The 27428-nt window shown below is 41.2% G+C and overlaps 1 protein-coding gene across 4 annotated transcripts in view; it reads right to left on the bottom strand.

Annotated features, from left to right (window-relative positions):
- Znf385d (zinc finger protein 385D) overlaps window positions 1-27428 on the bottom strand; it is a 938498-nt gene that overhangs the window by 326972 nt on the left and 584098 nt on the right. Inside the window, exon 1 of one of the 4 annotated variants that reach the window (XM_028875659.2) lies at window positions 25259-26308. The exons of 1 other annotated variant lie outside the window; for it this stretch is intronic. In XM_028875659.2, the coding sequence (XP_028731492.1) occupies window positions 25259-25280 (22 nt within the window). In that variant the 5' untranslated portion in view covers window positions 25281-26308. 2 more of the 4 variants (XM_028875658.2, XM_028875660.2) reach the window with 2 other exon arrangements.

The raw sequence follows: 27428 nt of genomic DNA, 5'->3' as shown, positions 1-27428 counted from the left end.
GGCAGAGACAAAGAATTACCAGAAGATGGCTATGGGGATAAGTTTTGTTGATGAGTCCCCAAAATGAATAAAGTTGGAGAGTGATCAAGGAAGATTTCCAACAGCCATATTTAGTTTCCATATATACCCCCCACAAACATGAGCCCATAAATATGTGAATATGCATACATACATGCACATATACAACATAAACATGAAAAGAAGAAACAGGAAAAATTACTAAAATAAATACATAGATTTGATTAAAATGATTCTACTGATATTTTTAAACAAAAATTCAAAAATCCTTAACTTAATATAATATAGCAAACCTACAACTTTCTAAAGCTCCAGCTGTACAAGTTAGCTTTAACTGTCAATTTGACACAGCCTACATCACCTGAAAAGGGAATCTCAATAGGGGGATTTCCTGGGTAAGATTGGGCTTCATGCCTTGACTTAAACATTGTTTTCATGTGGTCAGCTGCATCAGGCTGACCCAGTGCTTCAGGGCTCTGCTGATCTCTCTGGAATCTGACTTCCTAGTCACCTCATTTATTACAGTCATTCATGCTACCTATATTAGCTGGCAGTTATCCATGTTGTTTCTTATCTGTTTCTTCACAAGGAAGCACAAATGATCCGAGGGATTTTTGGTTCCGGACTCACCTCTGCTGTCTGACACCATGCCTGGAACATGGGAGAACTAGGATGGATGGAAAGAAATCTTAACAGAATGTCTAGATGTCTCTGCTGTCCACACTCTGAAGGAATGCTCTGTAATGCCTCTATTAATAGAAACACCAGCTCGTCCCATGCTCAGCATTATCTTTGACAGAGACTAGGGAAGGATGAGTAGAGAGGTCTCATACCATTCTGGTATCTTGCTGATGCCAAACATCAAAGATGCATCTGTTCAAGTATTGCCTCATACTTTGATTTACAAATACCTACAAGCAAACACTTTACAAACATACAAAACATAGAAATTAATTGCATGAGAAGCTGCATTTCTCCCAACATCTGTTTGTTAGGCACTTCTTGGAATAACTTGATTCAAGCTTCTTTGAGAAGAATCAACTTATTTCATGACCCACAGTGAATATGGATTGTCTTTCCATTCCACTGTCTTTGAAGATAAAAAACTGTCATTTCTACAGGCAGTAGAAGGCAGTGTGACTCAAGGACTTTGGTAATTTTGTCACCACAGAGGATTCCAGTGGGATGACAACTTCTCTTTCCCCAAAGGGTTCTTTAAGATAAGACATAGGACTCAGCCAATACCTCACCAGGCATTGTTTCTGTAGTCCATCAGAATCCATCCCAAACTGGGCTATTCATTAACTGGGCAGAAAATCTACCTCAAGAAGAGAACAAGGAAATTTGCAAGAGTAGAAGCCAGGCCAGGATATGAAAGCCCTCTCTAGATCTTCTTAAACTACACCTTTAGGAGAACTTGGCTCCAAGACATGAATGGGAACCAAGATCTGCATGATAATTTGTCTGTCCAACTTGAAGGAAAGTGCTGATTTGTCATTAAGCTGCCTTCAGTGGGACTAAAATGCACAAGTAGCCTGTCTCAGGCTTCTAAGTGTACAGGGGGCTTCATTTCTTCTTTTCTAAATTCTTCCTCTCTAATCTCTTGATTAAATCACTATGTGCCAAGTGACAAAATGCTATCATGTAAGTCACCGTTTGTATTGTGTGCAGAACACACATGATCTTACTGGAGAATAACCCTATGGAGAAACTTAGATACTGAAGAACCAGCCTGCCTTCATCTTAGGTTCAAATCATATGGTAAAGACAAACTAGGCTCATTCCTGTTTATGATTAAAACTCTGTTTCTCAAGGATTGGGCTATGCCCCCACCTGTAACATTAACTACAAATGGTTATGTACTACTTGTTCTAGGAATTGCAATCATGTCTTTGTTACAAAAAGTTGTTTATAACCATCTTGCAACCCTACCTTTGTTTCAAAAGGATGGTATGTCCACCTTGCCACCACGTCTTTGTTTCATGTGGTCATTATGACTAACTTGTTATGATGTTCTGCTCCTGTAATCCCTCCTATTTTGCCTACCAAATCCCCTATTTGGAAACCTCCTACCCCTGAGCTATAAAAGCCTTATCTTTCTCTTGGACCCCACTTTTGGTAGAAACAGCCCATGTACACAAATTGCTTTAATTAACTGCTCACTTTAATTAATTTAGCCACAATGATTTGGGTCGGTGGTCTTTCTCCTCCTGTCTTTAGAATTAACAATACCAACAACAAGGAGCACGGCAAGAGTCACTGAGTTGGAGCTTAAACCTACACACAGAATGTAAATTCCAATTCTTTCTTAGCCTGGGACCAGAGGCAGCTCTACCTGAAAAAGCTCCCAAACCTAAAGTAGAGGTGATTCCTAACCACAGAGATGGGCCCCTAAAGGAGAAATAAGGTGCCTGACAGTGCTCCGCAATATCAGCCAGGCAGCTCTTATACACATTACACACTCACTTCAAAAGAATATGTGCCCTCTTCTGTATAAATGCAGAGGCAGAAAGAAGCAACAAAAATGCAATTCACAATCTCATGCCAGGTAAATCTGTGAAAAATCCTATAGATAGAGCCCATGAGATGGCTCAGCAGGCAGAGGTGCTTGCTGCCAAGCCCCAGCATCTGCACCATGGAAGGAGAGAACTGACTCGGCAAGCTGTCCTCTGATCTCCAGATACTTGCTACAACACATGCTTTTACACGCACACAGACACACACACAGACACACAGACACAGACACAGACACACACACACACACACACACACACACACACACACACACACACACTATATAAAGCAATTTTAAAAGAACAGTTTATGAATAATGTTGATGACTTCCTCTGTGCCAGCCACAGTTGGATGCTGGGGCTGGAGGAGCAGACGCCTGAGTCCCTGCCCTGTGGTCCACACCACACAACAGCAACCCATTCAAGTAAAGCTCAAAGTCTTCCTCTCAATCTAACAACTATAAAGTACTTTCCTTTGGAAAACACATCTTTCCTTTGGAAACACAAATGGTGTATCAGTGTAGGTATCAAAGAGCTATCTTCATCTTTATTCCCCAAAGGATTTTTCATTCCCCTCTGAGCTTCCTTTCTTTGTAGGTATTTTTTCAAGTCACAACATACAGAGAGCTAATTTCACTGACACACATTATCCCAGCATTTTGGATGCAACATCACTTTGCTTAAATGCTTCCCCCATTGTGGGTCAATTCGCTCATTTCAATTTGTGATTTGAAAAAGCAACATCACATTTAACATTCCTAATGGAATGTCTGAGCAGCCTTCTGGAAGTAAACAGCCTATTCTTAGGAGAAAGCCTTTTAGAGGATAGTACTTGTTCTATATAAACATACGGACATATAAGTATTATCAAATAACCTCCACATAACTTGGCAGAAAAAAGTTATTCACTTCATGCGATTGTGTTGAAGAATAGCTAAAGTCAGATCTTGATTACATTTAAAATGTTCCTAGGTGAAAGGTTATATATTTTATATTTAGCTGCCTGAGTTTAGCTGCCTGAGAGCTAGACAACATGTTGGCCAAGGTGCCTACAGGATATGTACTTTCAATGATAATCAGTGAGTTCTGGAATTCTGGCTAACACATGGTGTTTGACAGCATTCAGAAATGTTACCTTTTCTTTGTTGTTACTGGTTGTTTTGAAACCAGGTCTGGTGATATAACACAGCCTGGCCTCTAGCAACCTTCCTGTCTCAGTCTCCTGAGTGCTGGAGCTGTTCCAGATCTCTCACTATCTTTGGTAGGAAAGCCATTGTGTCCCACTGTGTTTTCATCCAAGTTTCCTGATGAGTTGTAATGTAGAGTATGTTTTGGAAGTCTTATGCTTCTTCTTAATTTTTTATGTTTTATAAAATCTTTATTGACAAATAATTCACATAGTATACAATTTGCCTATTTGCACAATTTGATAGACTTTAGTCTAGCATCCTCATGGGCCCATGAGACCATCACCACTTTCTATTTTAGAACATCGATGTCTTCAAATTCATACACACATAAAATGTATGGTGATTACATTCCATCTGATTTTTTAAATGAATATAATTTGCAATTGTAACCATTTTTAAGTTCACAATTCAGTGGCATGAATTACATTCAAGATATTAATTACATTCATGATATTCATTAATTACACTCATGATATTAATTATATTTGTGGTATTCATTGATTACATCCGCAGTATTCATTCAGTAACTTCTTTACAGCTTCTCTGATAAGCTCTTTGCCCATTTTTCAGTCAGGTCTGTTTTGTTGTTCAAACTCACCACATAACACAGGCTGGCCTTAGACGCTTTCCTTCTTTATCCTTAACTTTGAAGAGTTTCTTTGCCTAAGCCGTTTATCAGGCATGCCTCCCAAAGATTCTCTCCAGCAGTGACATGAGTCCTTAATCTCCTGACAGCTTCCTTTGTCTTACTGTCATATCTGCAGAATCATCACCACACACAACAGTTTCTAGGCTTTTTCCTATGTTGTCTTCTTCATTTCATTTGTTTTATGATCCATTTTGTGGTACATTTGTGTGAACACCCCCCCCACACACACACAGACACAAGTCTCTCTTGAGTGAGGTCTATTGCATGGTGAGACTTTGTGGCATTCCTTAGCCGCATCCTCCAAGGTACTCTTCCACTGCAAAACCATAATATCCTCAGCATTTCTTTGCAACACATTCAGGACTCCACATGTGCTACTCAGTTTCCAGGCTTCTGTGAAAGCCAAAGTTATGTTTTAAGAGATCCATGAAACAAAAATGCCTCTGACCTATAAGCCCCTTGCCCAAGGACAAATACTTCCTGAGATGCTGGAGGCTATTTATTGTTTATGGGAGATAGCAAGCCATACGTTTTCACTTTCCTAAACAAGTTTGTTTGGCCCAACTATACCAGAAGTGCATGATCACATGTGGGTGAGAGGTATGTAGTCAGGAAATATGTCAGGATGTATGCTTGCCCCTGATTGGACCTCATGGGAAATGCTGTGAATTGTGGGATTTGCCTTTTTAAGTCCCTGCAAACTGTGACTTGGGGCCATTTTCTGGAATCCCAAAGGTGGACCTGGACAGAAAGTCCATCCACCTGGCCAGCATTTAATTAATGCTTGTTTCAAATTTGGCTTTAAACTGTGGTAGTGATTGTATTCTCGAAGAGTGGAATTAACACTTCCACTCTGCTTCATCTATGTCCTGGATGTACATTTCACACCAAGGCCACTCTGCCTTGATTAGAACAGCTTGATGATAAAGTTTTGAAGTAAGGAATTGTTAGCAGTCCAATTTTGTCTCCTCCTTCAGTATTTTCTGGGCAGTGTTGGATATTTTGCTCTTTTAAAATAAGTTTTCCAATGCTACTTCATATTCTCATTAGTTTTCTTTGATAGCTTCCCTTATTGAGTCTTATAAGTTAGTAATTAAAATGTTCTTCATTTTGTGTTAGTGTTACAGATATTGTTTTGCACTTTTGCTATTTTTATTTAATTTCTAGATTTTTCCCAAACAGTTTTTTTTTGTTTTTTTGTTTTTTGTTTTTTTTTAGATTAAAGGGGGGGAAGCATTTATTAGGGGAGAAGCACAGCTTGTGAGGGCATTCGTGTGGAGATCAGGGGACAATGTGCAGGAGTCAATTCTCTACTTCCACCAAATAGGCTCCAGGGATTAAACCAAGGTCATCAGACTTGGTGGAAAGTGCCCTCACCTGCTGAGTAACCTTGTCAGAGCCGTAATTTAATTTTGTGTCATGAAATTTACCAGCTCTTTCCTCTGATGTACTGGAGACTCTCTCTGTAGCACAGTCTGGCCACAACCTGGAGATTCTCACTTCCTCAGCCTCTTAGGCATCTATAGACACATGTCACATTTGAACTTTTGTCAGAACTAACACTTATTTTGTTGTAATAAGTGGGATAGGAATTTACCATGTTTATTTGTTTTGTTGCTTATCCAATTGTCCCCAAACCATGCAGTTAATAATTGTGGTTTGGTTTTTACCAATGAGTTGAATTGCCATTTTCACTACAATTCAAATTTCAGTTATAAGAGTCTCGACATTTACTTCCTGATCTTCTGGTTTTATTACTTGTGTATTATTCAGTACTGTATTATTTAATTATTGTAGTTCTCTGATATATTACAGGACATGTTGCCTGAACATTCCATGTTCATAATTCTCCCAGCATTCACTTATGTATCCTCTTTCACACAACTTGTGATATTCTTGTAGCTTAATATCAAATCCTATTAGCATCTGAAGCTCTGTCACATTACACCTATGGATTAATTTATGGGGAGCCAATAATCTCATGATATCAAGTTTGGGAGCACTTTTTGAAAGTATTAATTCCTGTGTGAGCTAAACCCATGGAGATTCTAACACTGTAGCTGTCCAATAGGGAACTGAAAAATTAGAAACTTAAAAATATCCAGACTGTTGTTCAGATGGGACCCAGACAATCAGAGACCAGAATATTTAGTCCTAATTCAAAAAAGGGTTCAGATGCATCTTCCTAAGAGATGTACATTGGCAGGTGGCCTTTGGAAACAATTTGTGAAGCTTAATGTTTGTGCAGAAAAATTTTAAAGGAGAAAGAAAGACGAGTGAAAACTATGCTTAGATTTTTGGAGTCACAGAGTGAAAACAAATAATAGATGAAGTAAGGACCACATGAAGTAATGACCCACAAGAGAAAGAAACCAAAAACTTACAGGGTGGGAAGTTAGGGTAAGAAGAATCACAGGAGCATAGGGGTGTTCAAAGAAAACTGCTAGGTATATTACAGTGTGATTAATTTTTTTTTCTTTTTTCTTTCTTTTGGTTTTTCAAGACAGGGTTTCTCTGTGTAGCTTTGCGCCTTTCCTGGAACTCACTTGGTAGCCCAGGCTGGCCTCGAACTCACAGAGATCCGCCTGGCTCTGCCTCCTGAGTGCTGGGATTAAAGGCATGCGCCACCACCGCCCGGCTACAGTGTGATTAATTTGACCTGGATAAGAAGTTTGGGCACCACAAGTCAGGAAAAAGCTACTACTAGTAGTGTGTGTGTGTGTGTGTGTGTGTGTGTTGTATCAGTGTTGCATCTGTAGCTATTTCTTAGGACAACAGCCTGTGAGTTAACTTTAAAACCTGGGAGAAATAAGCCAGGAAACTCATTAGGGACGATTATAGCAGTTCACACTAGAGGTAAATGATGTGCTCCTCTGACAATGAGGGATGAGCTGGAGAAGACTTGATTTGACCTCTGGGACTCCGGAGGGCTGCAGTGATTTATTGCTGCAACAAGTTCCAGTCTTTTATCTCCAGGACTACTACTGTGCCATTGGGGACTTTGAAGGCTAGGAAAGACTGTTGAATTAATTTTGATGCCGAGCAGGGCAGGGGTCTCCTCACATTCAAATCTAGCACAAAAGAAAAGATTGGAGCTCTGCAGCCAAGAAGGAGACATGAAGCTCTTTGTTCCTCCACTCCTTTATAACACTGAAAACTAAACAAATGTCACTGCCTTTATCTACTAAGTGACAACAACGGTAATCTTATCTCCTAGATCTGTTAAGAAGAGAGAATAAGACACAATATCTATCCATCGGCATGGAACTTACTACAGTAGATGGAGTCAGTGGGACTAGGTTCTAAGCCACTCTACCATTCCCTATTCACTGTTTATTTTGGTTAGATAATTCACTCTACTGATGTTTTTTTCTCACCTGAAGTTAAGTATAAGGTGAAGATTTTCAGGTACTATCAGGTAAGACTGCAAGCTACAGGCCATATGAGGCACCTCTATGGCACAAGCAAGGATGGAAAGAACTTTATTGTTCAGTAAACAGGAGGAAGTAAAATAGAGTGTGATTTCTTCATTGCATTCCTAATTAACATCATTAAGTCTGATGGCTTATTGATCCCTTCACTCACTTGCCTTTGCTTTGGCACATTCATGGTTTGCACAACAGGGAAGAGTTTGCTCTTCTGTTCATACCTTAGTGGTGACAGCTATGATTGCCCTTAAGACTTGCAGTAGCACAGAAAAACCCTGTCTTGAAAAACCAAAAAAAAAAAAAAAAAAAAAAAAAAAAAAAAAAAGGGCCAGCAATATGAGCACTCTGACTTGACATAAAAGTCCTCCACTTTCATCACTGAACAAAAATAACTCAAGAGTAGGTCTCAGAACAAAACTATGCACAAAAGCATAATGTAAATGTTTTGGTGTATAAGATATATTTCAGTTCACTGTTCCAAATCCTCCATTTACTTGGTCTCACTTAGGAACTTAACATTCCAAGCTTCCCCGTAGTCTCACACAAAGAGGACAATGACACCCAGTTCATTAAAGCAACAGTCTTGCACTAAGAACACAAGGGTTGGGGGCTTACTGTCTATAAGCACTTAAGACTTCACCATAATATATCCATATTCACTGCTTGGGATTTGTTTCATAAATAAATATGGCATTTTCCTTCTTGCAATAAAGACATGCTATAGACATCACACAAGACACCCTAGATGCATGCTGAATGTATGCTGAATAAACATGCTGTTATAAAGCAGAGCAGGACATTAGCAATATGACAAATGACCCTTGAAATACAGAGCAATATGGGAGTGTCCACACATTCAAATGCATGTCAGCTCCAAAAGGGCAGAACTCTCACCCATACTTAGAATGCTGTTCACTTTGGACTGACCTAACAAAACATCTTTCTTTCAAGAATGTACCTTCTAGTCTGGAAGCTAGAAAGTCTGATTTCATTTACAAGATGCATTTTTCATTGGATTTATTCTTATTTTAAGGCTATAGAAAACCTCTAAATTTTATGGCACCCTTGATTTTATGAATATAAAAACTACCAGGAATATGTAATTAGGGAAATAGGAGTGAAATTAAGAAATAGACTGGGAAGGAAGGGCAAAAGCAAAAATAAATGAAGATACTTCATGTTGAACCACCCTGAAAATTCACCCTCGGAGAGAGGTCAGCAAGGCAGTCTCCTCATGAATGGCTGACCAGTAGAAGCAGTTATTCCACACTTAATGACAGAAACTGATCAATAGACCTTTTTTCCTAAGACACTTTGGCAGTACTTATGAGAATTAAATATGCTTTACATCAGTAATTCTTGTTATAAGAATTTCCACTATAGGTGCAAAATTTTATGCACAATAATTTTCATATGCATAGTATAATTATTGCTTTATTAGTAAAAAAAAAAATGAGAATATTTTTTCTTTAAAAGCACCAGTAAAATACATTATAATACACCACTGGATTAGAATACCACATAGTCATAAGATAAAAAGATTGAGAAATATCAGTATATGATAAATAATGCAATATACAAAACATAGTTCACACTATGCTTCTATTCTGTGCTTATAAATAAGAAGAGTCCTGCACATACACTCTCAGAAAATTTAGTCTCACAAATGAATGCAACAAGATGCTCTGGTGTGTGTGGAGGTCAGGTGCAATTTTCACTGTTTACACACCTATGACATCTGACTAAAATTGTACTGATACCACATTTGCAATACACACACATACATATATGTGTACACACACACATATAGATATGTACACACACACATATATATAGATATATATACACACACACATATATATATAATTATTTCAGATGTAAAAAGAACCCCTGGTCTTTCTCATATTTTGATGTCCTATGAACCTAAAAGAAAATCAAACTTCTACCTGGTAAAGAGAATTATTGCATATGTAGCCTTTGCCAGATGTCTAAAGGGAGAACAAACAGACAAATCCAGAGATCCATTCAGAGGAGTGTGGTCACCACAAGTTATACATACGGGTTCAGGACCTACCTCCTGGGCCTTAACAAACACATGAAAGAAACCAGCTAATATGGTGGTTCTCCTGATAGGGTCTCTCTTTGGAAGAATTCCTGGAGGGAGGACTGTAGGCCCTGTGAACAGAACCATTCATTTCCTGTCCTGACATAGACCATCTTGAGGGAAAATGGAATCTTCCCTGACCTCAGACTGTGCTACTGATAGGGAGGTGAAGACCTCAGATGCTAAAATGTTTCACTTTTTTGCACATTTGTGTGACTACCAAGGTAGATCCTTATCTCTACTGTATTTGAATAGTGATTCCACATGCCAGGCTTGAGTTTTGAGAATCTGCCCAAGCTTATCCAGAAGAGCGTGGCAGAGAAGCTTGGGACGTGGAGAATAACAGCTTGGCCCTTGTCAGCCTGGAACATCTCTTTCATTACTCATCCTTTCAGTTCCTGAGTTTACCCATTGTTGAAACTGGCATACTGATGATATTCTCACCAACAGGCTGCAGGAAGGACTCAGCCCTCAACACTCAGCTATTACTAGGAGTTACAGTTCTGGCCTGTCAGATACAGTGGGACCTGCCATTATCTCAACTTACCAATTTAGATTCTATGACTCAGGGCAATTGCTTAAGCAATTTCAATACTAGGTCAAGACTGGGTTTTAAATTTTAATTTAAAAAGTATTGTTATAAACATTATTATAGAAAGCTTTTTGTTGTTGTTGTTGTTGTTTGTTGGGTTGGTTGCTTGGTTTCGGTTTTTTGAGAAAAGGCTTTTGAGAAAACTCTTGACTGTCCTGGAACTTATTTTGTAGATCAGGCTGGCTTCAAACTCACGTAGATCTCTCTGCCTCTGCCTCCTGAGTGCTAAAAAAGTTTTTAAATAAATAAAAACATCATGTAAAAAAATTTACCAAACTCAAAATCTGTGCAACACAATGAACAGTTAGAATGGAAACTGAGGAATTTTGCATCAAATTTTACACTTGCAAAAGTTTTAAGTGTTTTTAAGGCTTGAAGTGTTAGTAGAATAGCCAAATACAGATATTTAAATCCATAGCCAAATACATATATTTAAAAGTAGCTTGGCCTCTATTTTCTTGTCTATTAAGCTGAGACGCTGGTTTGATTTGTGCAAAGCACTTTCAGAACAGCATCAGCTGTTGCTACAGTAAATGAAGCTACAAAGAGACAAAACCCTACTGTGTTCCCTTGTAAAGTGGACATCAGTGAAAGTATGCTCCTGCCAGGTCCTTCAGACATCCCATTTGCACTTGGAAAAGAGAGGAGCCTCGCTTTGTGTTCTCTACTCTAACACACCCTCCAGCATTGGCTCAGCCTCAAACTCCCACTCTGGAGTGTTTTGCTGCTTGGAGGTGCCCACATACAAGTCATAACAGAAAAGCAAGAGGGCATCTCTCATAGTTCTCACATAGCTGGAGACATAAACACTAAATAAATGGATAACATTTGACAGTTGGCTTTCCTGGGCAAAAACTGGCAAAGCCAGCCATGAGCACCTAACACCAGCCAAATGATCGTAGAGCCATAGGTCCCTATTGAGAAGCTACATATCTGGGTGTATGTGTGTGTGTGTGTTGGCGGGGGCGGGAGGGGGGTGCTGATAGTTCGCATCACACCCCATCATCATTCTCTGTGTGTTGGGGGGCGTTGATAGTTCACATCATATCCCACCATCATTAAGAATCAAGTGTCCTGTGTCAGACTTGGTGCTGAGAAGGGAATAGATTAAAAAAAAAACAAAACAAAAAAAAAAAAACCTCTTTGGTTCTCCTTAGTAGGAGCTGTGGTAGCAGCGCTGCCTTGTCTGGCTGCCTTTTGTTTTAAGGATATCGATTGTTAACACAGTGACTGGGCAGGAGATGGAAGGAACCATCATTAGCTGCAGCCACCTCATCAGTTGTTACAGAGCTCCGAGAGACACTAATGGATAAACAAGGTCGACAGGAGCACCATCGGCCAGTTCACAATGTCCCAGGGTGGCAGAGCTGTAGCCAAGCCTTGCTATCCCTCCATGGCAAACAAATCACATTAGTATTGATGCTTGGGGTCTACAAAATTTACCCTGGACCAAAAACTGCATTACACTACCTTGCACATCATACTGCCATCAGTAGATCACTTAAAGCAGCATTGTCTGTACACAGATGATGTGGCAAAGACGACTGGTGGCGACCTGCCGTGCTTTATGGACTTTCTTTCCAGTATTGGGAAGCAGTGCTGAGTAACATCTATGAGTAAGTGGCCATGGTAACTGTCTACATCATGATACTGATGTTTTAATGCCTTCCATATGCTGTTTCTTTTAATCCTTGTGATTGCTTTACAGAGAATTTATTTTTTAAATAATATTTTTATTTATTCTTTGAAAATTTTATACATTTATACAATGTGTTTTGATCATGTTCATCTACCACCACCTCCCTTCAGTGCTTCCTAGTGTCCTCCATCCTGTGCCCTCAAAACTCTGTGCTCTAATAACTACCCTTTCCCAGTACAATTCGTGCTTCCCATGGCTGTGCAACCGTGTACTGAGGCATGGGCAACCTACCAGAAAATATATATCCCCAAAGGAGAGTGACTCTCTCCCTCGGCTCCATCAACTGCAATAGATCCCTACCTGGTGTGGCCTTGTGAGACCCTTGCTCATTAAGACTGGGAATTTGACTGGCTTGATCTTGTGCAGGCAACTACTGCTTTTGTGAGTCGCTCTATGTAACAGCCCTGTCATGTCCAGGAGTCTGCATTTTGCAGCTCTCTTCCCCATCTGTCAGCTTGCACATTCTTCCTGCCCCCTCTCCATTTATGTCCCCTGAGCCTAGCTGCCCAGGAACTCAGGGAATCACTTCTTATTCTTGATCCAGAAATAGGAAACCTGAGGCTTGAAGAGACTGACTTGCTTACCGAACTTCTCTCTGCTCTTCAGCAATGAAGTTCAGGTAAAAACTCTGCTGACGGGTTGATTCATCCTCATATGCTGAAGATGTTTGCAATTTTCACACCAAAAGTTTCAAGTCCTGGGATTCCAAGATCTCAAGCCAAATGGATAATGGTTGTCCTGGTTTCATTTTTGTTGCTCAGATAATATATACTCAGACAAAAAGCAACTTAAGAGATAGGGGAATTCATTTTAACTTAATATTCTAAGTTGAATACAATTGAATTCTAATACAACAGTTCTGTATTGACAGAGAAGTCAAGGCAGGAACTTCAATTTTCTAGTCATATGACATCCACAATCAAGAGCAGAGAGAAATAAATGCATACATGTCGCCTTGCTTTCTTGCTTGTGTTCAGCTCAATTTGACTTTTCCTCTAATATATATAGTTCAGAACGTCTGCCTTAGGGAATGGTTTAGTCTACAGTGGTCTAGGTTTTCCCACATTGGTTAACTTAGTTAAGATAACCTCCTACAGACACACCTGTAGGCTACCTCATGGCAGATAATCCCTGAATGAGACTCTCTTCCCAGGTGATTCTCAATTGTGTCAAGTTGATGCTTAAAGTTAATAATCAGAGTTTTTAGCTCTGTGAACCCAACAGAAGCCACTTGTCTTAGTTAGGGTTTCTATTGCTGTGAAGAGACACCATGACCAGGACAATTCTTATTAAGGAAAACATTTCATTGGAACGAGCTTGCAGTTCAATCCATTATTGTCATCGCGGGGAGGGCATCGAGACAGACATGGTGTTGGAGGAGGTGAAAGTTCTCCATCTTGATCCACAGGCAGCAGAAGCAGCCTGTGTCCACACTGGGCTTAGCTTGAGCACAGGAGATCACAAAGCATGCCCCCACAGTGACACAGTTCCTCCAACAAGGCCACACTGACTCCATCAAAGTCACCTCCTAATAGTGCCACTCCCTATGGGGACCATTTTCTTTCAAACCACCACACAAATTACAGAATTTAACTAGAGAGATGAATTATGATCAAACCTGGTCAGAAAGTAGGAATTCGGTAACACAATCTCTTTAAATCCTTACTATTCAAAGTGCAATGGGTAAGTGTGCTAATAGTATCTACATCACATAGGAGTGTGCTAGAAAGGAGGACACTCCCCCACTGCCCCAGGGGGAGTCAGACCCCTTGAATGGGATCTCATTTTAGTATGATCCTCACGAGATTTGCACAAACATTCAATTTTGAGAAGTGTTGTTCTAACTTTCTTTCCAGAACCATGCCACTGATCTTGAAACAGCTAACACAATACAAGGCTGCATAAGGGATCAGTCCCATGAAAAGGAAAGAGTTCTCAATCTTTAAAAACTTCCCCTCAAAAATCCAAGTCTGGTTGCTGCAGGACACTATGTAAGCAGGCCCAGACATCATACTCTGAGAGAGGCCATGTGTCCTAGGAGTTGTGAACTCAAACTGACCTGGGGTGGATTCCTGACCCTGCCACCTGCTGCAAGGAGAATCTGCTACAAACTGGAAACTCCTAAGTCCTCAGAAGGCTCCTTATTAGAGAACTAAAATTACCCATCTGAGGTATTCAGTTCTGGCTGTTCTGTTGAATCCCCTGAAGGTTTTTACGAGAAAAGGCAGGTGCTTGGATCTGTAACCATAGAGTAGGGTTTTTATCCCACTGTAGTGGAGTTCTGCTGTTAGTATCATTTCAAAACCACCTAATGGAGTCTTGTATGTACCTAGGATTTAGATCATCTGACCTTCTCTGAAAGGATGGTGGCCAGGTGCCAATGGCATCCCTGCCAGGACCCCTATGCCCAACACTGAATACCACTGAGTTCCTGTTGAATTTCTCTTCCCTGAGAATCTGTATGCAAGGCCAATCAGCTCCAGGGAGCTTCACAAAGGAAGGCCAACATCTCCTTAAGGAAGTAAAGGGCCTAAGAGGCCCATACCTTGAAATTGTCTCTGAACTGTCTTTCTTAGTTGGGAACTTCAAAAGAAGGAGAACTCTGATCTTATTATGAAAACATTCACCTAAAGATCAGTATTTAGGACCACAGATAACTTGTTTTATGAAGAAAAATAGTAAATATAAAGCAACCTGACTTCCAATACACCTTTTACCTGATAAATTTCCCTTAGGGCTAAATCCTAAAATGCCCCCATAGACCTCTACAATACAGCTTATCCTTCCTTGGGGCAGCTAATTAGAGCACCCTGTGGGAATTAGTGCCTTCCATATTATTCACAGCAAGGGAAATGCTTTCCAGCAGTTAACAGAGCATTGCCTGAAAACAAGAGAGCTAAGATCAAGATGGAAGCTGTCACAGGGTCTTAGAAACAGGTTTTAAGGGTGTTAGTAATAATCCCAACCTCCAACCAAGCAAAGTCCCCTCATAGCAGGCAATGAAGTCCCTTGCTGATCTGAGAAGTGGCTGGCAACTTGATAGCTCCTGGGAGATGGAGAGTTGACTTCTTTTAATACTGTGCTCTCTGGTATGCTTAACACACACCACAGCAGGCCACCTCCCAAGGACAGCTAGGCAATGCAAACTGGGCTCTAGGAGTGATGAAAAAAAAAGGAGGGAAGAAAGGGAGAGAGGGAGGGAGGGAGGGAGGGAGGGATGTAGCGGGGCAGGGAGGGAGAAACAAATTTCAAAGTTTGGTGGGAAAGAATTGAAGATTAGAGAGGGTGACATGGAGGGAGGGATAGGCATGTTAAAAATATATAAAATTCTCTAAAATTACTGAAGAAATAATAAAATTTCATTCTAAAAAGAACGAATTTCTTTTCTGCTTATGTATAGTATGCCCAATCAGCCAAAGAAATGTAAACTCCAACAAAAAGAGGTACATTAAATCAGCATCACATTCCTTCTCTTTTCTCAAGCAATTATTAACAAACTCACTCAGCTTTCAATGTATCTAAACCCATCAGTACCCTAGCAAAGAAGGAATACAGGACTATATCCCATAAAATATCAGGTACTCCTCCTTCCTGGCCTTCCCTCTTCTGCAATGTCCCTTAGTTATGGAATAATGCAGAAGGACAGGTTACCTCGCCTCCAAGATATATTTAAGCCCACACATACTATGAAAGACTCTTTGATGAGGTAGCCAGAACTAAGCAAATATCCACTTCCAAATACTTAGAACTCTGCACTGAAGTTTCCAAAATGCTAGTTAGGATATATATCCAGGTCACATTCCCTACACCCCTCCTTTCTTTGAGATTTATTTACAGATTCCTCACGATCATTGCAAGGCCCATTCATATGGCTTTTTGCAGATTATGAAGCCTGTATTCAAATATAACAAACTCATCATTAGGTATACCCCAGCCCATTATAAAAAAGGAAATTGTGATGCAGAGAAAGATCTACAGATTTGTCATATGGGACACTGCTGGAAAATAACAAGGCAAGTACTTGAACCAGTGGATTTTGAAACAAGTTCTTCAACCATATAACACTTTGCTTCTTACTTTTCCCCCAAACTCCCACTAAGACTTTTGAGTTGTCTTTGCAGAAACATGCTCCCATTCATATGCCACTTACATCAGCTATAAAATCTCCTTGTATGTCCTTTTTGATCCAAGACAGCTAAAATGTGCAGGTCACATCTCCCAGGATACCTGGCCATTTGGTCACTGGGGGAGGTCCAGCAATAAGGGGCCTGTAGCTAGAGTTTTCCTGCCTTGCCCACAGTCAGGACAAATCTCTGTCACCCGCCAATCCCACAGCCGCTCAGACCCAACCACGTAAACACAGAGACTTATATTGCTTACAAACTGTATGGCGATGGCAGGCTTCTTGCTAACTGTTCTTATAGCTTAAATTAATCCATTACTCTAAATCTATACCTTGCCACGTGGCTTGCGGCTTACTGGCGTCTTCACATGCTGCTTGTCATGGCGGTGGCTGGCAGTGACTCCTTCCACTTTCCTGTTCTTTCTTTTATCCTCTCTCTTAGACCCGTCTATACTTTCTGCCTAATCACTGGCCAATCAGTGTTTTATTTATTGACCAATCAGAGTAATTTGACATACAGACCATCCCACAGCAGGGGCCAAGACAGTAACTGAAGAATGTAAGAACGGAAGAAGGCTGGGTATGCCTCTGTCTCTCTCTAGACTTAAAACAGGACTCCTTCACACATTAACTTCTTGGATCCGCTGTGACTCCAGCCCTGTGAGAAGGTCCTGGGCTTTAGCCTTCAGAACTATTTCCTGTCTTTCCACTCATACCTGTCAGTTGCTTCCTATTGGTTTTCTGTCTGGATTCCTACCATCCCACCACACACAGCTTCACCAATGAAACAGTCAATTCCCACTGAAGTCCTTCCATATTAAGGACTTAGAATAATCCTATTTCAGGTTTGATCTCAGTGGATACAAGTATTTTTCTCAAGTTTTATACATCTGTACGTCATTTGTGTGAATGTAAAAATTAAAGAAAAACTTAAACTTCTACTTCCATGTTCTTCCTGGTATCCAATATTTTCATATCTATTACATATTTTAGTCATCCAAACAGAACTGAAAAAAATTATTTTACAAAGAAAAAAATACATCTAAGGTGTAAGGATCTACTCAGACACTGAATCAATGAGTGGAATAGTTAGATTGCAAAGTAGACCAATTCCTCCATTTTTGCAGTCCCATAGTGAAGACAAGAGGCTATTTTGAACATTCAGAAGACAGGACTGAGAGACCATCTTGAACATTCAGAAGACAGGACTGAGAAACCATCTTGAACATTCCTGGTGGTGAGGCCTTTGTGAATTTCAAAGACCTCATAGCACGAATGACTGGCAACACTTTGCAAACATTGGATTAACTAGTGAAAGATCAGAAATTTAAGCCACAAAACTAATGTAAGCTTTAACATCTGGTTCCACAGCACAGAAAGATGGGCTCTTCCCACAGCTGTCACACTTAGCTTAGGCTGCGATGACAAAATGTCATAGCTTGGGTATCTTAAACAATAGATGCTCATGTGTCTGAGCTCTAGAGTCTGGATAGATACAGTGGCTGTATTCCCACCATCACACCCCAACTACTTCCTAATGCCATCACATTGAGATCAGGACTTCAAAGCACAAATTTGGGTGAGGGGTAAGCATCCTTTCTATTATACCAACTCATGCCTTCTAGGCATTATTGATTTTCTCTGATTAAGTTTTTATATAAATGACAAAGCAGAACAAATAAAATTGTGAATTATATTCATACCCCTATATTCAGTTATGATTTTATACTCACAGCACAGACACGTCTACCATCCTAATCATTTCTTCATTTCTTTTGTTGTTAGTGAGAATATTTTCCCTAGAAGTATTAGTACAAATAACTTCTATTTACAAAAATAATCCCCAAGTCCTGTACCCTGCTATGAAGAGCATTGAGTACATCTCTGAAGTTCTTAGTTAAGAACTCAATAGCTGTATGACCTTGAGAACGAAATGTCAGTGACTGGAGGCTCAAGTTCATCCACAAAATAGGAATAATTGCATTTTGTCTACGTCCTGAAATAGGTCATTTTGAGGATAAAAACAGCATGTTTTGAAAAGCAAATTGTTATGCAAGTGTGAGAGATCATGTTTATTAAAGGATATTTACAGTCATCACTGCATTTTTATCCTCAGAGCAATCTGCCCCCAGTACCCTTCCTCCTCAGCAAAATGCACAAATATACAAAAACTTATGGGTGAAGAAAATTCTGCAAAAATCTGGCAAAAACTTGTCAAAATTCATGTTTCTTTTTCTCCTACCTAAACAATCACTTCAGAACTGGTGACCTTCCTGGTACTCTGAGCTACTGGTTCACAGGTTCTCTTCTTGACTATGCCCCAGTGAGAGAATGTCCCTGCACTGTATCAGGTGAATCGTGGCAAATTCCAACCTGACCATCTTATATGATGATTTATGTTCTCTTCAGAGATGTTTGCATATTGATCTTAATACTCTATAGAGTTCTTTCTCTTTTCTTTCCACTTCAGAGTCCTATGACAATAAAAACAGGACAAAAAAAAAAAAAGAAGAGGTGATTCTACTATATCTAATTTATGGTCTAATATCTAAGGATTAGTTTTCACAACTATGGGAAAAAATAAAAGCACACACACACAACAACAACAACAACAATTAAATAAAAAGATGCTATGACTCTGAGAGTATCAACAGTATCATGCAGAGGGGCATGGGATGGGTCAGAGGGAAGAAAGGGAATGGAGGAAATGACAGAATTTTACCAAGAATCCTCAAATCACACACACACACACACACACACACACACACACACAGGGCTGAAGAGATGACTCAGTGGTTAAGAGTGCTTGCTACTTTTGCAGAGGACCTGAGTTTGGTTCCTACCACCCATGTCAAGTAGCTTATAAGTTACAAGTTACTCCATTTTCAAAGGGGATCAGACACCTCTGGCCTCCTCAGATACCTGCATTCTCAGATCTCCCTTTATCCCCTCCCCAAATACACAAAAACCAAATAAAACAATCTAGAGATAAACAAAATAAATAATAGCACCATACATTTTGGAAGCAAGAAGGACTGTTACTTCTCAACATGAAGTCCAAGCTTTTAAGTAAGTACTGTCATTGCGCTATGAGTTGAGGAGGAAGCTAGCCTTTCTCTCCACCCTCAAGTGCTTGCTCAATCCAGAACAACCAACATTTTCAACAGCCTTCATCCACTAAAACCTCTCAGCCTTCCAATCCATCTGCGTCCTCTCACCCACATTCCTTCACAGGTACAGTAGTTGGAACACAGTACATCCTTTGTGGTCAATGATGATACCTTGTGATACTGCTGCTGATTTCTTTTCTGACTTTGGCCGTGTTAATTTTTTCTTTCTTCTCTTACCTTACAGAAACATAACATTGCGGGTGGGTCCAATGGAGGAAACTGAAAGGTGGATCAGGAGAAGGGGCTGATGTGTCCTCTCCACTGCTCCAAATGCATTGGAGACTTTACACAGGAGAATTTTCATGGCAATGTTTTCCATGTTAAATTCTGTGCCAAGCTGGAGTTCACATACAACGAAGGCTGGCTGACTTCCAATGGCCTCATAACAATTTGAATGCTGTGACAGAGAGAAACGTCTTCCTATTTCCAACCCTAGCAATTTGGTTCAAGCATGATCTCAGCCACTTTAAGTTTTGATATTTCTAGCCACCTCTTAGGCTATATTTTCTCTTAATGCCACCAATCATTTGTGAAATTCTGCTGCAAAACTAATCTTTGTGGGAAATGATACATAATGGTTTCCTTACAGACAGACAGACAAGGATTGTGACTTTTGCTGTTTTATGACATGTTTTTCACAGTGTAATACAAATAGAAATATCCCCTTCTCAAGGTCAAGAAGAAATAAATTTTTGCTTATACAAGCATCTTGGTTTCTTAAGCAGGAGAAGCCTTGAGAATTAGCTTTTTTGATTTTTAAGACCTATAATGCATAGAATAATTGTTCAAATTAAAAAGCAGCTAGGCTAAAAATATACATTAAATCTACCATATTAATCAGCATTTAAGTGTAATCATTCAAATGATGCAAAAAGATTCAGGAATATACAAGAGCTGTGGATAAAGAATTATATTGGGCTATCTATATAACAACACACACACACACACACACACACACACACACACACACACACACACGCACATGCACATACACCTTGTCTTATGGGGGAGATCTCAGTCAAAAGCAGCTGCAGCCCCTTCTGAAAGGGAAATCAGAAACCACTAATTTAAATTTTTCATTTGTTTTTTTTTCGGAACAATTTGCCACCCACAAAAGGGTAACTTTGTAAGTCTTCATTATCTCATGAATTTGGGGACTTATCCCTTAAATAAACTCATCTCATTTCCATATAATTATAGCAACTAAGAAGGGCCTTTAAGAAAAAGAAAAAGGCAGAGGGAAAATGGCACAAAATGTAAGTCTGTGTTGAAGAATCTGTGTTACTGTTACAATGGCCAAACTTGGCTTTTTAAAATGAGAACTTGGAATGAATGCAGAGGAAAACCAGCTTTCAGAAGACGGTGCTTGAAGGTCCCTTTGGTTCTGGTTCCTTTCCAGGACCATTCCTGACAGCAGGTGCTGTTCTCAATCCCTGTCGCTGGTTGCTATTGTTGCCCGGCATGTGATTGTGATCCATTTGTAACAGGACATGGCAGTACAAACTCAACATTTGAAGACAGAAGCTCGGATGTACCGCTTCCTAATTATTCTCTATTCTCACTGATTCAGGGGATATAGAATTATCTCCTGAGTGAATGGAAAGATTCTCCCAAACCTCATTTCTAATAATGGGTGGTTTACTGCAAATGAGAAGGAGTTGGATGTTCAGAAAGAAAGGGATGTTTCTCTCTGCTGCCTCCTGTTTTCTTCTCATCTCAACCTTGCTACACAACTGTGTTTCCAACACCCTGTCTCAGAGGTGAAACATCATAGTTAAACCACTGTCCAAGGTGCACACATTGAGGTGAGCTGTTCTAAATATCAGAGGGAAAACAGTCCTTTGAGGGCTGAATATGTGCATCTATTAGAAGGAAGGGACTAGGATCTTCCTTAGACATTTCCAACTGCTTGTTGTGTTAAAAAAAAAAAAAAGACTTCCTAGATGAAGCATTTCTGCATATGACAGGCATACCATTAGGTATTTCTCTTCCTTTCCTTAGTCATTTTAAAGGACATAGCTGATCCACAATTAACATCAAGCTGAACTTGAACAGCTCAGTCACACTTTCTAAAATTTGCTTGCCCTTTTCTCTGGGTTTAATTATTATACTATTAATAGTAACATTTGCAGTGAGTGCTAACATTTGTCTCTCGGTTCTGCCTATTTGTTTCAGGTGTATCATTTTCTTTTTTAGGAGTATTATCAAGGAGTAAGCCCCAACCACTTTTAGATGGCCCGATTGCTATAGTTTCCATTTGGGTGGCTCAAGTCTGGAAGCACGGATTTGGGGCCACACAGAAACTCCTGAGGACCATCGTTCTGCTGCTTCTCTCCTGACACCTAAGGACAAGATGTGGCACCTTTGCGGCCACCTGAGGCAATGTGTGGTTAGCATGCCACTGTCATCGATGACTGACCCTCCAGAAAGGAAGAAAGATATGGAGTGGGGAAGGGACATTATTCAGACATATGGTGCCCAGGGCTAGAGACAGTGACTTACTACAGCCTTCTGCTGGGTACCGGGCGACTGCGGTGATGCATTCAAGCAAACAATCTGTCCTTCATACCAGCACACTCCTTAGCCCCACTGTGACCTGGCAGCTCTGCCTGTTGAGCTGACAACCACCCACAGCCTTTCTTCCTGAGTCTGGGGAGAAGTCTCTAGGTGCCCGACTTTCAATACTGAATAAATTATTAATGGCTATTAATCCATGGCACATGTAATTTCTAACTTTGTAAAATCTTTATGGGGGCAGGAAGGTTAATTTCATAGTCTTTGCTCTTTTCTTTTTGCTTTGACAGTACATCCCACTGACAGGGATGCTGACTGGGATTTTCCCTCTTCTTTCTCCTTTGTGAATCTCACATTTAACTACAAGTAATGCATGTAAAATCGATAGAGTGACAGGAGCACCCACCGCGGCGGAACAGCAAACTGAAATCACTAAAATAACAAGTGCAGACAAACAATCACTGAAAACCCCACAGCAAAATCTCAATAGGACGTGAAAGTGGGGCTTAAGTCATTAAAAGGGTCGAGCAGTCCCACAGCTGTGAGAGAACACATTCAGATAGGATCTGATGGTTAGAACTGGAAATCAAGCCGGGCATGGTGGCCCAAGCCTGTAATCCCAGCAATTCAGAGGCAGAGGTAGGCAGATCTCTGAGGTCAAAGCCAGCGTGGTCTACAAAAGAGTTCCAGACAGAGAAACCCTGTCTGGAAAAACCAAAGGGGGGAAAAAGAATTGGAAATCATACATAGCTCATCCATTTGTATACACATTCAACTCACTCTAGCTGACCTTGTACGGGTACAGCTACTTAGTGTCCCAAGGGGAGGAAGCTTAAATCAGGTAGACCAAGCCACCCTCATCAGGAAAGGAGTCTTCAGCTATATTTGAAATGGGACAACACCTTGCAGAACAGGTTATGGGTCTGAGCAGGAACTAACCCACTTGCCTTCAATTCACCTCTTCACATAGCATGCTCATGCTCTTCATCGCTCCTACTGGGGACACAAATAGAGGACTTTTGACATGGCTATCCCACTGCCACAAGTCACCAGAGAAGCCCATGAAGGAAGCTTTCCCTTGGCCCCTATTGGTTTTGGCTTGATAAATCATTAGCAGCTCAAAAAGGAAGGAAGTAATGAAGCATCAATACATTTGCAAGTGAAAGCCCTGTTTTTTTCAAATACCTAAAATAGGAATATTTTAGGCTTATATGTACATAGACATACACACATGTGCAGGGGCATGGACACAGACATTAGTATGCTTATGGGATTGGAAGATGCCCAGGTTATTCTCAGGTTTTCTGTGTATTTATTTATTTGTTCTCACTCTAGTGCCAGGCGACTTTCTGAGACGCGAGTTGGCTCTAAGGGTTCTGGATGTCTAGCAGCTTCAGTGAGGGGCTGCCAAAGCCCAACCTCTTAATATACACATCACTTCCTACAAGAACAGAAAACATTTCTCACACTGGAATGATGGTGGGGATGGTGGTGAGGCAAAACCATGTTCACAACCCTGAGGGAAACTTCAGCCTGGCCTTAGCAAAAGTGTACTTTCAGCTGGAGTGACTAGGACATTTCAAATCACAGTCTGAAAAGCATACATTACACAGTGAAACTAATTGCCTGTAGATCTGCCCACTTTCCAGAACGGCTGGGTTAACACACAGTTAACAACCTGAGCTAGCTCTGTGAGCATTTCTTCAGTCACCCACACGGCAGACCAGCACGGTGTGGACAGTCTCTGCCCTGGACTTTGAGACTCTTCCTAGTTCTCTGCTTAGTCCTACTTCGAAATTCCATCAGGCATTTTTTAATGCCCCCAAAACTAAAACTAAAACTATAATATTCTCTGCTATCCCTGAATCTCATTGTAGATGCTGAAATTTAATTATGTTCAAAAGACACATTATCTCTACAAGTTTCCTCATTTGTCAAAAATCGCACACAATATATATAAACACTGTGTCCCTCACAGCTACCCACAAGAAAAGTGCTACTTAAGTCTGGATTCTGCTGGAATTGGGCTATGGAATGAGGATCCTTTCTTTCAAATAAATTCTGATTATTTTAAGATTTCTTTTCTAATAAGACACAAATTATAGAGCAATCAAAGCTCCTGTCAAGACAACTAAAGGCATTAAGCTTTTGCAACTCAGGATCCTTCCACACTTTCGCAAATGTTTCAAAAGGCTCCATAAAACAAGACAAAGCAAATAGCATACAGGGAAATACATGCCCACCAAACTAATAGCTCCCCATCCACACATATCTAAATTTAACTTGAAGGAAGACTGCTGATTTCATATTTAAAGCAAACCCCAAAATCACCCACTGAGTCTGCAGTGTACAATAGTACCCCCGGCCCCACTCCAGTTGCTCTCACAAACCTTTTAGTATCAGGTAGATGCTGTTAAATGATGACACCGGCTGGGACTTACAGAAGGAAAGCATAACGCCAGGGAGGAGGAAAGACTCCTCCGTCTTACTCCTTGGTTTCTTCCCCAGAAGTGAAGGGCTCTGCCTCTTTTCTCAGATGTAAGCTGCAGCGTTGCAGTGCAAAGGTACAACTCAGCTCCCAGCCTGCTCCCAGTGCTCAGCCCAGAGCCCACATCTAAGCTTCCACATGCTTTCTGCAAATGCAGGCAGCTCAGCTGAAAACCTTGGGGAGCATTCCACCGCAGCCCCGAACTAAACCGCACACATATTTAACATCCCTGTGACCTCGGAAGGTTTAAAGTAATAAGCATTTGGTGCTAGCCTCTTCTAGCCTGAAGGAGCACGGGGCTGAAAAGGGCTGCTCACTCGACAATGTTTTCCTTTCCTGCTTCTGAACTAGGGAAAACCCCGATGCTTGAGACGTACGTTCATGTTGACTAAGCTCCCAGGGCATCAGTCGTGTGGGAACTTTGTCTCGCATTCCATTAAGTTAGCCCACGACTTCCCACGCTGCACCACGTCTCATACACCCAGCTAAATAAGCCAACTTCGTGGCCACAAGTCAAAGCAAAGTTTATCCACCCCACCCTTGCCTCTTCTTTTCCAGCTTACATCGTGCACAGTTGATTACCAACCAGCCCCAAAGGTGGCACAAAGGAAGATTTAAATACCGCTCTAGCGAGTCCGCCAGTTGCCCACTGGAGGTAGGTTTCGTGTAATATATTCTAGCAGCTTAAAGATTTTTTAAAAATCGTTTGCTTGCATGATGGAGAGCCACCAGGCACCCCCCGGAATTGCATCATCAGAGAGAACACTCACCAAAATACATTATTTTTCTCATTAATCAACGAGCTGGAAGCCCACCGTGGCGTCTTCAGCCTCTGCTCGCACCCAGGGCTGGCACGCCGAACAGAGCCGTGGCATGCTACGGTCAGTGTAGACGTTTCCAGCGTGGCGAGCAGCAGCGCGGAGTGTGCCTCCTCCCGGGCGGGCTGGGCGAGCGGAGCAGGGCAGGCTCCTGCCTTCCCGGCTATGATTCCCCGCGGCTGGAGCGTGCGCTCCGGCCGCGCGCGCCACTGCCCATCCTTACTGTAACACGACTCCTCCTTGCGATGTCCTTGCCGCTCTCGTGACATCAGGACTTCCCGGGAGTACTACAAACACAACCCCCACCGCCACCACACAGCATCCCAGCCCCGCTCGCAACCGCCCCAGGAGATGATCTGTTGATGGCCTGCCAGGACCAACCAAGGCTCTGGGAAGCTTGTACCAGCCCAGAGACCTGGGCGTGGGCGGAGTGAGGGGCACGGAGGCTGGTTTAAAGAGAAGGGTCTGGCGAGTACCGGGAACCACTCAGGGGAAATTCACCCCAGATGCTTGGTGGGAACCTGGCTCAGGCGAATTCTGACATGATCGTGTAATTAGACACACTTTTATCTCTCCCCTCCTGAGAGTGCTGTCACTCTCATAAAAATTAAGCCTGAGTGGATGTTGAGAAGGCATGGTTTGGGTTCTGAGCTTGAGGGCTGCATGTCCGCTTACTAAGGTAGTGTGATCCTGTCACAGAAAATCTGGAGAGGAGTGATTTTTCTATCTTGTTTCCTGGTTTAGATTGATAGATGAAAAGATGTGATAAAAGTCCCCTCCCACTGTGGCACACCAAAATTGCACACACACACACACACACACACACACACACACACACACACACACTCTTCCCTTAGCAGATAATGGAAGGTACATTGAGGTGGGAATGATCTTTGACCTTCTAGAGGGAGAGACATTATGATGGAAACTCGATCATGATTAGGTCATAACTTAAGCCTCATCACAAATATTGAGTACACACACTAAATTCGAGATGAACAGCCAAGAAAGGCACAGCCTAACAAAATCTGTTTCCTCCAACAGTGTAATAAATTGCAGTGCTTATTGTACACGGAAAAGAATGTTAAAAAGAAATCCTTCAAAGCTGGGTGATTAACGCACAAATGCTCAGGGTAAAAAATAAACCCACTAGCAAGCTCTCTTTCCCCACTGTGGGACCCCTTTTACCCACTGGAGTCTTTGAACTTGAAAATTTCTGTAAAAGCTATGGAACAGAAGCAGTGGAGATTAAAATAATAATAATGCAGCTTCAAGAGGAAGCATGTGTGTGTGTGTGTGTGTGTGTGTGTGTGTGTGTGTGTGTTAAATCTGAGCTTTTCTAAAGCATGTTAGCAAATAGCTCCACAGTCTAATATTAAAATACTCAATGGTGGTTCCTGTCATAATTCTGCATCTGGTGAGTATTCTGCACATTGAACCTAGGGAGCAGAGGACCTCATAGCGACATCTTTCTGTGCAGTCCTGTACAAGCTTAACCCTTGTTTCCCCTCCCTGAGCAGAGTGCTTTCACACTAGAATGTAAGGAACTAGGTAAACAACGGACAAGAAATCAGATCCACAGGGTTTCTTAAATAAATCTAGTCTTCCTCCTTCATCTCTTCTCCTCTTCCTCTTTCCTGCTCCTCTGCCTGCCTTCAAGTCACTTCTCTATTGTTTGAGGCAGGGTTATGCTGTGTAGCCTGGGCTGGCTTTGAGTTTGTGCTGTCCCGCTTGGCTTTCCGAGTTCTGAGATCACACACAGGTGAGCAGTACACACAGCTAGTCCTGTTCTTGTACAAATACCACTCATTTAAATGCATTGGAGGAGGAAAGTTTGAGCATCGAATTTATGATTCCACAACTTTTTGAGATTAAAAATAAAAACAGTCTCACAGGTCAACCCTGAGGACGGACGGACGGACGGACGGAAAGCATCCCAAGTGCAGTGAATGGCCACACCTTCCCAGAGGCAAGAGAATCCTCTGCAGCAGAGCCTCTTCAAGCAGTTCATCAGCTGCCTCCCCTCCTTCTCAGGCTAGAGGGCGCTGTAGTCTAATGTTAGAGGTTTTGGTCCACTTGAGCTCTTGTAGTTGGAAGATGCAAGCCTTCAGAGTTGAGTTTA

The sequence above is a fragment of the Peromyscus leucopus genome, chromosome 9, assembly GCF_004664715.2.
Source record: "Peromyscus leucopus breed LL Stock chromosome 9, UCI_PerLeu_2.1, whole genome shotgun sequence".
In the NCBI taxonomy this organism is placed as follows: domain Eukaryota; kingdom Metazoa; phylum Chordata; class Mammalia; order Rodentia; family Cricetidae; genus Peromyscus; species Peromyscus leucopus.
Note: the sequence above shows the minus strand (reverse complement) of the source record. Positions and strands in the feature narration are given on the sequence as shown.